Source organism: Cryptomeria japonica, chromosome 5 (genome assembly GCF_030272615.1).
Source record: "Cryptomeria japonica chromosome 5, Sugi_1.0, whole genome shotgun sequence".
Classification (NCBI taxonomy): Eukaryota; Viridiplantae; Streptophyta; class Pinopsida; order Cupressales; family Cupressaceae; genus Cryptomeria; species Cryptomeria japonica.
In genome coordinates, this window is record NC_081409.1 from 191,872,366 (window position 1) to 191,890,507 (window position 18,142).

General features: G+C 35.4%; 1 protein-coding gene across 1 annotated transcript; it reads right to left on the reverse strand.

The window, feature by feature from the left end:
- Window positions 1-1,078: 1,078 nt before the first annotated feature.
- LOC131043295 (uncharacterized) lies at window positions 1,079-5,085 on the reverse strand. Its single transcript, XM_057976489.2, has 4 exons — window positions 4,970-5,085; window positions 1,637-2,764; window positions 1,452-1,530; window positions 1,079-1,349 (listed from the first exon to the last, which is right to left on the reverse strand). The coding sequence occupies exon 2, from the start codon at window positions 2,753-2,755 to the stop codon at window positions 1,649-1,651; it is 1,107 nt and encodes a 368-aa protein (XP_057832472.2). The 5' UTR covers window positions 2,756-2,764; window positions 4,970-5,085; the 3' UTR covers window positions 1,079-1,349; window positions 1,452-1,530; window positions 1,637-1,648.
- Between the last annotated feature and the right edge of the window lie 13,057 nt (window positions 5,086-18,142).

Here is an 18,142-nt window from a genome sequence, read left to right on the forward strand (position 1 = left end):
GAATCCGAAAACCAAACTTCTACTAATAAATTTTTTTCTTTTTCAATCATATCTTGACCCTAAATCACCCTCAAAAAAGATTTAGCACAAGGGATAGACTGAAAATTCTTGCTTAAAGGGCAGGGAACCCCAAAGCCCCCACAATGTTAGCATAGGAACACCGACCACCAGCACAAGAAGAAACACTTTCACATTCCCAACGGGAAAGGCACTCGAAACTCAATAGACTTTTGAACAAAGGCCACTACAGTAGCATCTCTGTCCCCAAGGAAAAGCTAAGTGGAAATAGTAGCTACAACACTTCATGGGACTGAAAAAGGAGGTGAGGAAACAAGACGGCCCACTCACTCATATTAATAAAATGTTTAACTCTCTTTCAGAAATCAAATTTATGTTAACATTTGCACTCCCAAAACTCTCATGTAAATGTTGAAACACAATCATATTTTCCCATCTATCTATCGCAGTGCTTACTCAGTGTGGCGCAAAAATAAGCAATCTTTCTACCTCCTCTGTTTAGTGAGTGTATGGTTTATTTCTGGATCGTTCTATCGGGTAACCAACCTGGTCCCTTTCTGAGCGTGATATGTCTGGTTCATAGTAACTGCAAAACGGATTTGTTTTCCGGGATGATTGAACCGTTGGATTTCAGTTGCTCGCTTCAACGGAGGGATTGAAGTTGCTAGGCCCCGCCCCTACGAATTGAAATGGGAAATGCGGGTGTCGGAGTCGGAAGCGGCCCTCCCTAGCCATCAAACAAAATTCTGGCTTGATTTGGTAACTTCCTCTTACAGAGTTATAACCTTCATTATGCTTTCAGCATTTAATGAAAGGATTGAAACAATTTCTTTATTTTTTCTTTATGTTATAGATCATATGAGAAATGTTAAAAGAATAATAGCAAATCCATATGTTACATCACTTGACCAAACTATGCCTCGTCTCTAGCATTTTAGTGGTATAAATAATAAAGCAACCAAACATTAGATTAATTTCTACTTGAAAAAAAGCAATTGCAATTTATAATGAATGTCAATGCATATGACACAAGTTTTGCCTCAAAACATGCACTACTGGATTTTCAAGGAAGCTGTTCTAAAACCCACTTTTCTATTGCCGACTCCATAAACACTTGTATCAGATATAAAAACAAATAGAATTAACTAGTGTTGTTACATCTAGTGAGAGTATCAGGAAGAGAGCCAAGCGCCCCCACAACTTAGCTACCGACATCAGGGAACTCTCATACACAGGTATTTCAAAAAATGACATACACAGGCATTTCAAAAAATAACCTTCCATTTCTATTTCTTATACATCTGCACCAACCGCAACTTTGATACTAGAACCTAATGTACACATGCATGTAAAGTTAGAAAAGTTGTGGTAGAGATCTATTATTTGAACATGTTTACATATTAAAATATTACTTGTTTATGTTAAAATATTACCTGACACAAAACTGTGTACTTAAAACTGTGCATACTTCAAATTTTGAAAGCCTACACTCTACAAAACGCCATCAGCCACCTGATACATAAGATTTCAATCAAGAGTCAATTCACATCTGATTCATTTTATGTTGATATACTTGAAAATTATAAAATGTAAAATATGAATTTCTCATAAATATTACCTCAATTTCAGCCTAAACCTGATCAGAAACATGCTTAGGTGGTGCTATGGAATCAACTTGAACATCTTCATGTCCCCTTGAACACTGTGTAGTTGCTTGACCAAGGCCCCTTTGCCTATCGGAATAGCGTCTGATATGTGTTTTCACAGCATCAAGTGGGATCCCAAACTCTTCACTGATGAACCGATATGCATCTATTAGATCACGAGAGAGACATATATATAACCTACGCAATTCATCCACTCCTGTCATTTGTGCCACATCATGTGGTGATACTATATTAGCACGAATGGAAGGATCATAGTTATTTGATGTGGCCTCAGTGGGAGGAACACTAAACTGATGATGCAATGTATATCTACTGAGAGTGTCAGATGTTAACTGATCAACCTGATTGGCAATAGTGGCTATACTCTTGAAAATGCCACAACTAGATGGGGTGTGTGTTGATTCTGTAGTTTCTCCAAATTTCAAATGCTTTAGAAGAAACAAAAGGTTTGGGCCAACTAATTTCCTTTTATCTATGGGTGGTGGTAAATCTTGTCGTCTATACTGAGCTTTGTCAGCTAACCTCCCTTTCCCATGTCCAGCATGTCTAGGAATAGATGTATAATCAACATCTAAATGTAAATGAACCTCAGCATATAATTGCTTACAAAAATATAATGGCAACTCATCGTTATGAGGCCATCTATGATGAGCTGCCAACCATCTGGAATAAATTAGTGGACCCACAATTGGATCTGTACATCTAGTGACCAAATAGGCTCGTACTCTATCTCGTCCCATATAAAATGGAAACATGCTATGAACCATGCCCAGTGAAACCTTACTACTAATGGATGACCATTTCTCATTGCCTGTAACACTTGTAGAAAGTGATGCATAAAATTGTTGAATGCCAATATCACAATAAGGGTTGTATGACCGAACGATCTCAATCATACGGGTAATCTCGTCTCGGATACTGACCAACCTATCTCTATTTGATTGATTTGGGGTATTATGTATAGTTTGGTCTAAACAATGCAATGCTTTATCTAATCTTTGAATGGTTTCAGAATACAAATTACTTCTACACGCATGATTAGACTGATTAGAAGAAGTTTGATCAGCCATGTTAAATATCTGCATAATTAAAACAAAAAAATTATAATTAATTTTGAAACTAAATTAAATTTAATATAAACAAATATAAATACAAATACAAAATTGGATAAAAAAACACTCATATGCATATTTTTTCAATTTCATCCAATTCATGCCAATTAAAAAAAATCAATTACAAATCAATATTTCAAATTATTGCTTTAATTGTGCCTTTTTTTCTTAATTATATAATTTTTTTCATTGATACAAATGTAGGTAAATGTTTTAACCTAAGGAAAATATATTTTGATTGATGTTCTCCACAACTTGTTCTTTTTTTAATTAAAAAAAGAGTAAACACTTTTGACCTAAAATTATAGATCGGTGAGGTCACAAATAGATTACCTCATCCTTGATATAAATACTCAGTTTTAACACCCTAGCAAAGTTTGAAACTTGATGACAAGAACAATAACCCACAACTTACCATCACACTAAACATAGGAAACCATCACATTATTAACCAATATAGATCTTCTAGTACATCATATACACTATCCCACTCTTCTAAGTCTCAAGAGCCGAAATAATTTCTATAATGAAAGAATAATTTTTGTAAACCTGGGTTGTCAAAATTTGTTTATGAAATAGCTGCTTAACCTAGGTTCTTCTTTTCCATTATGTTTTGAATAGGTTAAATAGGGAGAGGGCCTGAACCATTACATAACTACATAAAAAAGAAAGGGCTCACGAGGAGTGAGGACTCAAGACCAAGATGCGTACTACCAAAAAGGAACAAAACCTAGTAGTAATCTAGCACCACAAACTAAACCTAGACTACGGACAAGAAGAACCTAAATATGAAACATAAATAACCATCACTAGTTTTAGATTTTTTCTTCCGATCTAAATATTATGTCTAAATGCTATAAGTTAACTATATAACTATCCTATCATTCTAAATAATTTCTCCTAATGGACTAATTATCTTTTTAAAATTATAGATTAAATGAGTACATATTAGATTTCTTAATAAGAAATGCATTCATTATGAAAAAAGCAAAGATAATTATCAATGTGAAGAGAAATACTAAAAATATTATTGAGTTTTATGACAATAATTTTCAAACTCATCATCAAATGTATCACCCTAATGAGGCTTAATAAACTCAAATGTAAACTTAACATATCATTCATGTGTGAAGAAATGTCAAGTCATAAGCAATGTGGTAGATAGTTGATATTCAATGTAAATCTACTAAGTCATGAAAGTAAAGCCAATAGATGATATTTGGATTAAGCTCAATCAAGGGTCAATCTTAAATCACACACACTAAGCAACATATTAAGTCTAAAGAATGTCAGTCAATTCTGAGTGTTTAACACTTTTAAGTCTATAAATCAAAGCTTAGTGCGTGTGATTTAAGCCGTCAAATCAAGAAAATAAATAAGCAATAATAAATTATTTTTATGAAGTTTTCTGGATTCGATTGTGTGTATTTTTTTCCCATCAACGTTTCGAATCACACTCTGTGACACTCCCTGATTCATCATCAGATTATGAATCACAGAATGTGATTGGAAACGTTGATGGGAAAAAAATACACATAATCGAATCTAGAAAACTTCATAAGAATATAACATTAGTTGTGGAAATCTCATAACTTTAATATTAAATTAATCATGTCATAACCAATATTCCTTCAAATGTGCTATAGTCGTAGTACCTAGCTATATACTTTGAGAAGGAAGGATAATATCTCCACATGTTGAAAATGTTTTTTCAGATCACCTAAAAATAATTAAAATAATGAACTTTACGGTATCATTTGCACGACGGGGGTAAGAATCGCATGCAGGTTTACAGAACGCGCTTATTAAAACTATGGAAGGTTTTGAAACATAAAATAAAATAATGAAATACAGTTTACAGAACGCGCTTACTGTCTCAGACATGGCTTAAATTCAAATCTAGAAATATCAAAGGATAGCTCATAGGCATGCATCTCAGAATAGAAATTTCATATCAAAAAAAAATCTTTTTCGAAGAGAGTTCATCAGAATTTCATATCAAAAAATAATCTTATTCGAAGAGCGTTCATCAGAATTTCATATCAAAAAATAATCTTATTCGAAGAGCGTTCATCAGAATCTCATATCAAAAAATAATGGCATTCGAAGAGAGTTCATACGAATTTCATATAAAAAAATAATCGTATTCGAAGAAAGTTTATAGGAGTGTACCTCAAAATAGAAATTCCATATCAAGAAACAATCTTGTTCGAAAAAAGGTCACGAACCTGAAGCAATCGCGCATGCTCAAGCAAGGGTACAAATTAGGGGTTTACCGTCGCGCGAAATTGTTTATAAATAGGGTTTAACAATCGCGCGCCTCTGCACAGAGCGAAGAAAATTTTAAACTAGGGTTTTAAAATAATTTGAACATTACGGTCGAAAACATTCCCGCCAAAACATTTTGGCCGAACTAAACCGTCTACGTGGCATTTTCATAGGCAGCCACCTGCCCTTGTCAATTTAATTTAATTTTTTTTAAACACCCCTTTTCAATTAAATATTTCTTACCGTCTTAATTAGCACTTTAGTGTTGATTTGTTATCATCTATATTCTTTAGTTATAGTTAGGAGACTCTTTAATTTATATAAAATATGTAGAAGTAGGAGAAATAAAGGATATACGAAGTAAATTCATATCAATTTTAATTAAAAATTTTGGTTATGTAAAGTTTATAAAAATGAAAGAAATTTTGGTTATGTAAAGTTTATAAAAATGAAAGAAATTTTGGTTATGTAAAGTTTATAAAAATGAAAAAAATTAAAGAGTAATGGAATTTTAAGGTAATTAAAAATTCATTACTTATAATCAATTAGAAACCATATTCATTGACTATTTTTCAATCGATATCTTATAATCATTATGGTTATGTATATGATAGAGTTCACTACATTCATATTTCAAAAGGATGTCTTCGCTGATGAATTGGACTCCTTGTTATGAGTATTGTGGCCAATGAGCAATTGTAATTGCATTTATTACAGCAAAAACATAGAATCAACATCAACATGAACATAAACTACAAAACAAGATGAATTTTATAGACTGCAAAACAATTTACATCGCTTAATAGAAACTAGTATAAATTAATATATAACAAACATCCAAATAAATAATTAGGGGCTTATATTTGAGGAGAAGCCATTGGTTTCGTATGAGGATGATAGGGTAAACAATCCATGGAATATAGGTTTGTCAAGTGCTTCAAAGTGCCAAAAATGTAATGTGATCATGCATGCACCATTAGAAGATGAAATACAAATGTAGTTGGTAAGGAAGGTGTAAATATATGAAAACATTTTTCCACACTCATTTGTTTTTTCATCAATGTTAACAGATAAAATTTGAGAACATCTCAACAAAAAAGAGCTCAAAGGTAAGAAATGGAGTTAATGGAATAGAGCATGTAAAACCAAATATTACGCTCACATCTCTCATAGAAAATTTAACAATTCTTCATAGGCATTAAGTTGGTAGTTACATAGTTTTGAATGTAATTAACATGGCTACATGGCTAGTTGTAAATAGTTTTGAATGCAATAGACTAACATGGCTAGTTTATGAAAGTTTTATTGTTTGTAATCATTGTGGCAAAGTGGATCATGCTACCAATTGATTGTTTTGTCATCTCACAATCAAACAAGGTTTGAATGAAAAAGAAACAATTAATTATTTGTGCCTCTTTAGATTCTCCTTGTTTCAAAAAAAGGTTATTAGGGGAGAAGAGTCCCTTAGTTACAAGGTTAACCAAAAATCTTTAGAGTACTTTTTAAAACCCTCATCATTTGGTTGGGTTGTTGTTGTTGTCTTTCCCTCTTGGGTAGTTTTTTTACGTGATTGATGCTTTGCTATATTGTTTTTTGGTTGTTGTTTCAATGATGCTTGCATTTGGCTAGTTTATAATATCATCTATACATGTCCAATCCTATTTCATCCATGTGTGTATTTTCATTTTCTAGTCACTATTTTTAACTCAACAATGCAAACATGTAGTTGCAAAATGTATTTTCAATCAAAAACAAAAAAAATCCTTGTGCCTTGAATTGCAATGTGATTCAATGTTTTTGTCCTAAAGGAATAAAACTGACATGTTCATTTTTATTTAGTGTATCTAGTAAAAAGTCATATGTTTTGATTTTTGTCTAAAGACATCAATAAAACAATAATATTTTTTCTGGTTTTGTGGGTAGAGTCTACAAGGAGCACGATTCCCTTCAAAAAGATTTCTTGTGAAAACACACTTATTTCTCGCAAGTATTCAAGGACACATGTTTCCATCGCGAGCATTTTCAATCTTAACTTTTTTGATAGCCTTCATTTCTGCATCATTGGTTGAAGCATCCATATCTCATCACAACATGCATTCCCAAAGTTGTCAATTATGTCACAACTTTTATTTTGTGCCATTGGGTTGGTGAATCCATGTGTCATTACTATGCAAGATTTTGGTGTCTATAAATATTGATCACTTGACCTACATCATTGGTTGAAGTGATAAAAAGGTCATTAACGAGAGGGACCCAGTGAAGGAAATAAGAAGATCTACATGTTGGCACCACACTTCATTATAGTTGAGAGATTTTTACATCAAAGGTGTTTCTTATATGAAATGAATGACCTGCTTTCTAAGATCAACGATGCATAAATATTTCAAGATGATTAAACTTACATAAATTGTTCATTCTTCTTTAGTGTCGTCTATCGTCCATCATCTACTTTACTGTTGTGTGTCGTCCACCATCTACCTTCCTCCATTTCGGCGTGGTAGAACACACGCTCTAAGCAATTTATCTACTATAGTAATTTTTTATTTGTGTGGAAATGCTTCCATTAAGTGATGCCTATGAAAGCATTGATTTTATAAAGTTTGAATTGACATACACTCAATAAATACAGAAAAATTGCAACATAAGATAATATCAAATATAAATAATATTTTTGAAGGATTAAAACACTAATTCTTTTTCACACTTCTATTCCAATAAGGGTATACCTATATCACCTATAATAATTCTGAAACCCTATTAAATTTCATTAACCTACTTTTGTAAAGACGTAAACGTTCTAACTTCATTAATAAAATGGAAACTCTTTATTTTTAAATAAATTCATAATTCTCTCATTATTATCCATAACTCAATAACGTCAATCAAATAAGATCACTACATATGTGAAATCCATGATCGAAATAACAAGTCTAAATTAAATAAAGAGATATAAAATAGCATTATTACAATATAGAGTATCTTCTTAGTATTCCAATCATACTATAGATGAGATGTGTCCTTTGATCTCCAATCCTTTAGCTATCCTTTGCGATGAGATGTGTCCTTTGATCTCCAATCCTTTAGCTATCTTCAATTCAATCCTTCGAATGAAGATGAGAACAAGATTTAGGTGCTTTTTCCACCCAACCTTGAAGCTTACACTTCCCCGGAATTCTTAATTAATTTAGAATACTCGACCCTGCACGAATTGCTTAGCAAGAAGAATTCTATATACAAGATGGAATTTGGTGTGTGCCTAGTATGATACATGCATTTCCATTTATTCTAACTCAGTTAAGAAACAAGAAAGATCAATACAAGGATATGGTAGAGAGTCATAAATAATTCCATCTATTTCAATGGTCAATAAGTTACTCGACCGAGTATAATGCCATGCATAGCATTAAAACATAGTTTGGAAAAGAAAACTATTCTCTCTAAACTCCACATTCGGCACTCGTCCCGAAAGATAAACTTTCCCACATACACATGTCTAGCATAATCGTTCATCTAGCATGCCTATTTTCTTTCTATTCAACATAAACCAAATACAATTTTTTGAATAAACAATCTTTCATTTTTAACATGATAAGATAAGTTTTAAAAATAAAAAGGTGTAACACATGTATGCACATATTGCATATAAACAGAATACAAAAATGAAGATATGAGCACACGTTCTTTAAAATCTAAAGTTCCTTAAGTATTCTAAGTATATGTTAAGCATGCAAAAACTCCAAGTTTTTTCATTCACCTTCTATATTTCTGTTTTCAAAGGAAAAGGATATCAATAATCTATTTCAAAGTTTGATGTCACCAGTTAGGAGGAACCTCAAAGAGATGAATCCGGATCGGTCAACAAGAGTAAACACAACGGAAACACAAAGATATGATGGAGGCAATGCAGAACACATTGTTTTATTTCATGAAACTGATTACAACCAACCGGTAACAACCAGGTTACAAAAACCGGCTTATAGGCCTGCTAAAACATGCTCAAAGTACATAATAGGTCATAACTGGGACCTTCAATCTTAAGATCTATCTTCTACACTTAGTCTAACTACCTGATTGTTCGATCGTTACATTCTAATGCTCAACACAATTATTAATACGATCCAAGGGGGATCTAGTCGACCCAAAAAGAGATCAAAACCTTAAGAACAAGACCTAACATGTAAAACCAACAAGGTCGGCCTCCGGCAAGATATTCCTCCATAAAATCCAAAGGATGAAGTGTAGATCATGGGAAAAGGTCGGCCACATGCCAAGAAATATCGGATTCAATGTTCAGGGCTCCAAAAGCTACGAAAGGGGTCTAGTAGATCACAATACAAATAGGTTCAGGTAACCGATAACAGGAAACTGTCATGGAAACCGATAGTGATAACTTGCCAAAAAAAGATCCAAATGTTGTGTGGTTTGGGAATAAGGAAGATGATCAAGTCTTCAAGTAGAATCCAACTCCATAGGATCCGGTGAGCCAAAATCAGGACACACATAAAGAAATGCTGAAACTGCAAACAAAAAGAAAAACAGAAAGGAAAATATTTTTGGTTGATGCAAGATTGCTATGAGCCGAGGATGCTCCTACATCATATATATATATATATATATATATATATATATATATATATATATATACGTGTATGTATTATTGGCATTGAGTTGTCATTGATGTCAACCGGTATTAGAGGCAGGCTACCAGAGGAGGTATGTCATCTGGTATGAAGAAGAGTGTACCAGTATAGTGAAAAGACAAGCAGTTGTTGAGACTATCAGTGACTTCACCGGTATGAGGTGAGATGCATGTGTGTGTGTGAGCACGTTGAGTGATAACTAGTCTAGAGTTTGGCTGCTTGTTTATGATGAAGAGGCAAAATGTTAAAGTAATCACAAATTACTGGAGGTGAAGATGTGCTACTGGTGTAGTGTGAACTACCGGTTAGCAGGAAGACAAGGTCTCACCAGTAAAGGCATGTACTGATATGAGTTTGTTGAATGTTCAAGTATGAATCGACTCTATGTCGCTGAGATAAGTGATTGACCATTGTGATGCCATGGGGAACTGAGGTGGAAAACATGCAGAGGTCAGTGAAGCCTCCATCTACATGGTTGTTGAAACAACTAGTCGACATTAATGAAATAGCCAAAAGTCACGGGATTGTAACTAACTGATGCAGCTCGAGGAAGAAAGAATAACAAAGGAAGATCAGGGAGTAGTTTGCACTTGGATCAAAGCAAAGAAAATTAGATTGCAAGAAGACCTCGAAAAGGAAACAGCTGAGCGTTTTATGAGTCAACATATTTCAAGGTAGAGAATCATGTACGAGACTTCTATCTTTAGCAAGTATGCATTGGATAATGGAAAATGTGTACATATGCATTCTTGGAGTATAGATGATCGATCCAAGACAAAGTAGACCGGATCTCATGTAGATTGTGTCAGGTAAAGGAAACCCTAACCGCTCCGAGTTTGAATTGTTTCTTGGCGGGAAAGATCAAGTTTAAATATGATGACTTGAGACTGTTGTTGTTGCTGTTGTAGAGTGAAGACAATTCTAAAATTGTTGTCTAAGAGCCAAAGAGATAAACACTTCAAGTGTTTGTGAGAAAAGATTTGACTAATAAGGAGAAGGCAGAGTAAACCGCTATAAGGAACAACTAGTGGAGTGCGCATTGACAATAGAGGTGACAAACCGACAGAAGATGTGCTTGATTAAGGGTGATCGAGTGTGAGTTGAAGGTGAAAAGACATTGTTAGAAAGGACTTAAACAAGTGATCAACAAAGTCAAGTTGCAGAGTGAGTGAAGAAGTATACAGACAGGTAAGGCTGAAACCGAAAGAGAAGAATATTGAAAGGTTGCAAAATTTCATTTGCAACAGTGATTTCATTGTATATTTGAGCTTTATTTTGTTTTCACTAAGTTGTAGCTTAGTGTAGGGGTTGTAGCTCCTTTAGGTTGTAGCCCATAAATTGTGAAGGTATTTGTGCTCCTTTGAGTTGGTGCTCATAAATCAGGGTTTGGTGCTCCTTGGGTTGGTGCCCTAAATATTGTAATCAGAGTCATTATGAGGCTGGATTGGAGCAAAAGATCTCCAACAACTATTCTTACCGAGGTTTTTCCCACATTGGGTTTTTCTCATATATATCTGGCGTTGTGTGATGTATTCTTGTTCATGTGTGATGTTAATGTTTTAGCTAGTCCTTTCACACACTCTACTTGCATTGTTTAAGTTACCGGTTAGCACTCAGCTTGTTCTCTACTTTACCAGTATCTCTCTATTAAAGAAGAAGAGTTTAAATCACTGATTCACCCCCCTCTCAGTGATTTATTGTGTCCAAAAATTGGTATCAAAGCCTAGGTACCCTATTTTGTCAAAAGCATTCTCTAGCTTGGGCAGATCATGTCAAGTGTTCACAATGGCAAGAAATGAATCCGCCTTCTCAAAAGCTCCTATGTTTGATGGTGTCAACTATGCCTTTTGGAGTAGAAGAATGGAAACTTATTTGTCCTCTTTAGGTTGTGATGTATGGATGTTAGTTGTAAATGGATATACAATTCCTAATAATCCCCCTACTAATCTAGATGCTAAGAGGGAATATGAGAACAATGCTAAAGCTAAGAATGCCATTCTTAGTGGGTTGTCTGATAATGAGTTTGTTAAAGTCATGCACTATTCTTCTGCCAAGGAAACTTGGGACAAATTGCAAAATATATTTGAAGGTGATGCTAAAGTCAAGGAAGCCAAGTTGCAGACATTGAGAGCACAACTTGAGGGTTTGAAGATGAAAGATGCGGAGAAGATAGCTGACTATCTCCAAAGGGTTGATGAAACAACGAATACCATTAGATGTCTTGGAGAAGAAGTAAAAGATGAGATGGTAGTAAAGAAAGTACTTAGATATCTTACATCTAAGTATGATGCAAAGGTCTCAGCTATAGAAGAAGTAAAAGATTTGAAAATATTTACAATGAATGAGTTGTATGGTAAGCCCTAACTGCTTATGAAATGAGGATTGTTAGTACTGATGCTGTGAAGAAAGAAGGTGCATTCAAGAAATCAAGAAAAGGAAAAGGAGAAGCTTCTCATGACACAACTGGTGAAGAATCTGATGACATCATGGCAAACTTTGTTAGAAGACTCAAGATAGGTTCAGGAAAATATAAAGGCAAGCTGCCTTTGAAATGTTTCAACAGTGGAAAGATTGGACATTTTGCTGCTAAATGTCCTTATCGTGATAAGAATGAAGATCATCAATCAAGTGGTAGCAGATCATATAGTAAAGATAGGAAGAAAAATGTCTACCGGCATGGTAGAAAAGGCTACCAGAAGTAGAGCAGTCTTTACAAACATGAAGATGATACCACAGATAAGGAAAGTTCCTCATATAACTACTGCAGTGGAGATGATGTTAGAGCAAACCTTTTTATGGCTCAAGAGGTACCGATACCTAATGAAGTAGAAGAGGAAGAGCAAGAAGGATAAGTAGACCTTGAAGCAGAACTCATTAGTGCCTTAGATGAGCTAAATAAAACAAGAAGAGATTTAAACAAGGTAAAAAGGGGTGCAACTGAAGAACAAGAATTGTTGGAGCAATATTTTGAAGAGTCCAAGAGAAAAATCATAGATATAAAACTCGAGTTGGAAGAGGCCAAGAGGATGTGTGAGGTCACTAGTAACAATTTGAGTGAAAAGGAAAAGGAGCATTAGGATCTGGAAGCAGAAATAGTAAAACTCCAAAAGGACTTAGAGAAAAGTCAGAAGGAAATAAAAGTGAGAAGAAAATTTGAAGGTAGCACTAAAGCCCTGAACAAGATGCTGAGTAAACAAAAGTAATCCAAAGATATCGGTGTCTTAGATTTTCAAGAAGGTAAAAGTTCAAACAACAAAGACACATCTGATAAGGAGATACAATTCACTTCTTCAAATAAGGGTGAAGGGAAGAAGACATTAACGGTAGGCGAGGATACCGACAAGAAGACATATGCAGATGCTTCTAGAAACCGTCACACAAACTGGTATACTCAATCAATGAACCAGAGACCACACTCAATGTACCAACATGCAGATCCAAGGAGAAATGCAAGTATTGATCATGAAGGATTCACAAGGGTTAGCAACATGAAAGGAAGACCCCCAGTGAGGCAGTCATTTGCAAATTCAAGACAACCTAATCGGTATGTTCCAAATTTTCATGGTTATTATCACTGGTGTAATAAGTTAGGTCATAGAATGGAAGATTGTAGGAAGATGAATATCAACTCTAGTTTTGAGAGTAGAAACTCATTTTCTCCATTACAAAGTACAAATTTCATATGTTATCATTTCAATGAGTTTGGTCACAAGAGTTATGAATGTAGGAGTAATATGAAAATATCCTACAAGAATGCATTGAGTACATCTTATAGTGCTAATGTGAAATACTATAAGTATAAAAATTTTGGTCACATAGCAAGGTATTGTCAGCTGAGAACCAACAAGCAAAAGAGAATTGTACCGGATGAAAAGATGAAAAAAAAAAATAGGAACACAAAGTGACAGAAGAGGAAAAGAAACAAGAGAAACCGTTTTGGGTAGAGAAGGAGAAAAACAAGACAGAGTCCAACCTGATTGTACAGACTACTCTACATGCTGAAAGAAGGAATTTATGGGTAGTTGATAGTGGTTGCTCAAATCATATGACTGGAGATAAGAAAATTTCATCAAGCTTGATGATTGGAATGATGGTTCAATTCATTTTGGTGACAACTCCTCCATCAAGATCAAAGGCTGGGGTACATTGAATATTGATGGAAAACTCAAGGCTCGTTATTTGTAATATGTAGAAGGTTTGAAGCATAACCTACTGAGTGTAAGTTAGATGTGTGATAAAGGGTACAAATTCTCATTTGACTCTATCGGTTGCCAAATAAGGAAGCAGAGTATCGGTCAAGTGGTAGCAGAAGGAAAGAGAGCAGAGGGTAATGTCTACAATCTAAAGGAATGCTATGAGTCCCAATGCATGATGGGGCAGGTTGATGAAAGTTGGTTGTGGCACTGGAGACTAGGCCATGTGAATTTTGACAATCTAGTTAAGATAAGAAAGAACTGGTATGTGAGAAACATACCTCAGATCATAAAACTGGCAAGCACATTATGTGATGAATGTGTCAAAGGTAAGCAAGCAAAGGTCAGCTTTAAAACAAAAGAATATAACACCTCAAGACCTTTGGAGTTGATACATACAGACTTATGTGGGCCAACAAGGACAAGAGCATTGATCGAAGAAAGGTATTTCATGTTGTTCATAGATGATTACTCAAGAATGACTTGGGTAACCTTCTTGCATGATAAGTCACAAGCATTTGAGAGATTCAAATTTTTTAGGAAGATGGTGGAAAATGAAAGTGGACACTGGTTAAAATGCTTAAGATCTGACCGGGATGGAGAATTTTCTTCAAATGAATTTGTTGACTACTGTGAGAAACATGGAATTCAAAGACAGTATTCAACTGCAAGGACACCTTAGCAAAATGGGGTGCTAGAGAGGAAAAATAGGTTAGTGAAGGAGATGGCCAGGACAATGTTGAATGAGGCCAACATACCGGATATATACTGGAAGGAAGCAGTTCATACTGTTGTCTACACTTTAAATTGGGTTCAATTAAGGGTGAACAATAGAATGACCCCTTATGAGTTATAGAATGAAAGGAAACCATCACTCAAACACTTCAAAGTGTTTGGAAGTAAGTGCTTCATCAAGAAAGATGTTGATGGTTTGGGAAGTTTTGATTCCCAGAGTGATGAAGGAATCTTCTTGGGATACTCAACCAATAGTAAAGACTACAAATGCTACAACAAGAGATTGAGAAGAGTGGTTGAGAGTGTAAATGTGAGAATAGATGAAGACTCACACAGAGGAAAATCTGCACCTGCACCCTACATTGATGAGTCGGATGTGGAATATGAAGAACAATATAACAATGGCCCGACAGAAGATGTACCATACAAGATTCCCAACCAGTATGTGCAAAATAATCATCTGGAAGAACATATCATAGGAGATAGGAATGAAGGTGTGCGTACCAGAAGGAGATTAGCCCAGGAAAGTGAGTAGGTAAATTTTTGTCTCATGAGTGAGGTAGAACCCAAAAATTTTGATGATACAAACAAAAAGTGAGAAGTGGGTAAATGCCATGGATGAAGAATTGAGACAAATTGAGAAAAATCAAACTTGGGAACTTGTTCCTCGACCAGCAGACAAGATTATCATAGGTACCAAACGGGTCTACCGGAACAAGATGAATGAAGAAGGTAAGATAGTTTGCCATAAAGAAAGGTTAGTTTTCAAGGGGCATGCTCAAGTGGAAGGTATTGATTTTGAAGAAACCTTTGCACCAGTTTCTAGGTTAGAGGCAATTAGAATGTTTTTAGCTTTCTCAGCCTACAAGGGATATAAAGTATATCAGATGGATGTGAAATCTGCTTTTCTCAATGGAAATATTGAAGAAGAGGTGTATATGGAACAACCGGAAGGGTACTTGTTGCATGAAGATGAGAGTTTTGTATGTTGGTTGAAGAAAGCCCTATATGGTTTGAAGTAGGCTCCCAGAGCATGGTATTCCCAGTTAGACAAATACTTGAAGGAGAAAGGATTTTGGAAAGGGAATGTAGACAGCAACTTGTATGTCAAGGTAAATGGAGATCACATGATTATAGTTGTTGTATATGTGGATGATATTATCTCTAGTGGAGACAAGGACATCATGTGCAAAGAATTTGCAGATCAGATGAAGACAAAGTTTGAGATGTCCATGCTAGTTGAGTTGTCCTATTTTCTTGGTTTGTAGATCTAATAGAAGGAGAAAGGAATTTTCATCTCCCAAACCAAGTATGCGAAAGACATGTTGAATAAATTTCAAATGGAGGACAACAAACCGATAAGTACTCCCATGGTTACCGATTGTATGTTGAGCAAACTAGATGAATCACCGAAAGTTGATCAAACATTGTATAGGTCTATGATCTATAGTCTGTTGTATTTAGCAACATCTAGACCAGATATTGTACAAGTTGTTTGCATGGTAGCAAGATTCCAAGATGCTCCTAAATAGTCTCATGTAAATGCAGTCTAAAGAATCTTCAGGTATATGCAAGGAACTATCAGCTATGGTCTATGGTATCCAAAGAAAGGAGACTTCTCTCTGTAGGCTTATACTGATACAGATTAGGCAGGAAGTATTGATGACTAGAAAAGCATAAGTGGGGGTTCTTTCTACTTAGGAGACCGGTTAGTATCATGGCATAGTAAGAAGCAAGATTCAATGTCACTATCTACTACTGAGGCAGAGTACGTAGTAGCTGCTACATGTTGTTCGTAGGTTTTATGGATGAAGGAGACACTGAAAGATATACAGATGGAGATACCGGAACCCATTCCAATCTGGTGTGATAACTTAAGTGCAATCAACATCTCCAAGAATCTAGTAATGCACTCAAGAACAAAATGCATTGCAATCAAGTATCACTTCTTGAGGGAGAAGATAGCTGACAGAGTATGTTCCCACTAATGAGCAGATTATTGACATATTTACCAAGCCACTTCCCTTGGGTCCAAATGAGTAATTGAGACAAAAGATGGGAGTTATCCCACCATATGGCAACACTTGAATGCATAGGAGATTGCATGATTTAGGGGGAGTTAACCATTGCTACTATCTTATGACTCTTGAATCTTGAAGCATGGATACAACGGGAGACTGTGTCTTAATCGGATGTAGTCAAGGGAAACATTATTTGTGTCAGACTAAGGTTCCCTTTTCCATTATTGTCAAAGGGGGAGAGAAACTGGAAAAGAAGATGTTGACATCAATGCCAAAGTGGGATATTGTTGGCACTGAGTTATCATTGATGTCAACCGGTATGCGAGGCAGGCTACCGATAGAAGTATGTCATCCAATATGAAGAAGAGTGTCCCAGTATGGTGAAAAGACAAGCAGTTGTTGAGATTATCAATGACTTCACCAGTATGAGATGAGATGCATGTGTGTGTGAGCATGTTGAGTGATAACAGGTCTGGAGTTTGGCTTCTTGTTTATGATGAAGAGGCAAAATGTTAAAGTAATCACAAATCACCAGAGGTGAAGATGTGCTATCAGTGTAGTGTGAACTACCAGTTAGAAGGAGGAGAAGGTCTCAGAGGTAAAGGCATGTATCGGTATGAGTTTGTTGAATGTTCAAGTATGAACCCACTGTGTGTTGGTGAGCTAAGTGATTGACCATTATGATGCCATGTGGAACTAAGGTGGCAAACATGTAGAGGTCAGTGAAGCCTCTTTCAACATGGTTGTTGAAACAACTACTCGACATTAATGAAACAACCAGAATTCATGGGATTTTAACTGACTGATGCAGCTCGAGGAAGAAAGAATAATAGAGGAAGATCAGGGAGTAGTTGGCGCCTGGATCAAAGCAAAGAAAATCATATTGCAAGAAGACCTCGAAAAGGAAACAACTGAGCGTTTTATGAGTCAACAGATTTCAAGGTAGAGAATCATGTACGAGACTGCTATCTTTAGCAAGTATGCATTGGATAATTCAAAACGTGTACAAATGCATTCTTGGAGTTTAGGTGATCGATCCAAGACATACTAGATCAGATCTCATGCAGATTGTGTCAGGTAAAGGAAACCCTAATCGCTCCGAGTTTAAATTGTTTCTTGGTGGTAAAGTTCAAGTTTAAATAAGATGACTTGAGTTTGTTGTTGTTGTTGCTGCAGAGTGAAGACAAGTGTAAATTTTTTGTTTGAGAGCCAAAGTGATAAACACTTCAAGTGTTTATGAGCGAAGATCTGACTGATAAGGAGAAGGTAGAGTAAACTAGTGTAAGGAACAACCGGTGGAGTGTGCATGGATAATAGAGATGACAAACCGGCAGAAGTTGTGCTTGATTAAGGATGATCGGGTGTGAGTTGAAGGTGAAAAGATAATGTGAGAGGGGAACTAGACAAGTGATCAACAAAGTCAAGTTGCAGAGTGAGTGAAGAAGTATACAAACCGGTAAGGCTGAAACTGACAGAGAAGAATATTGA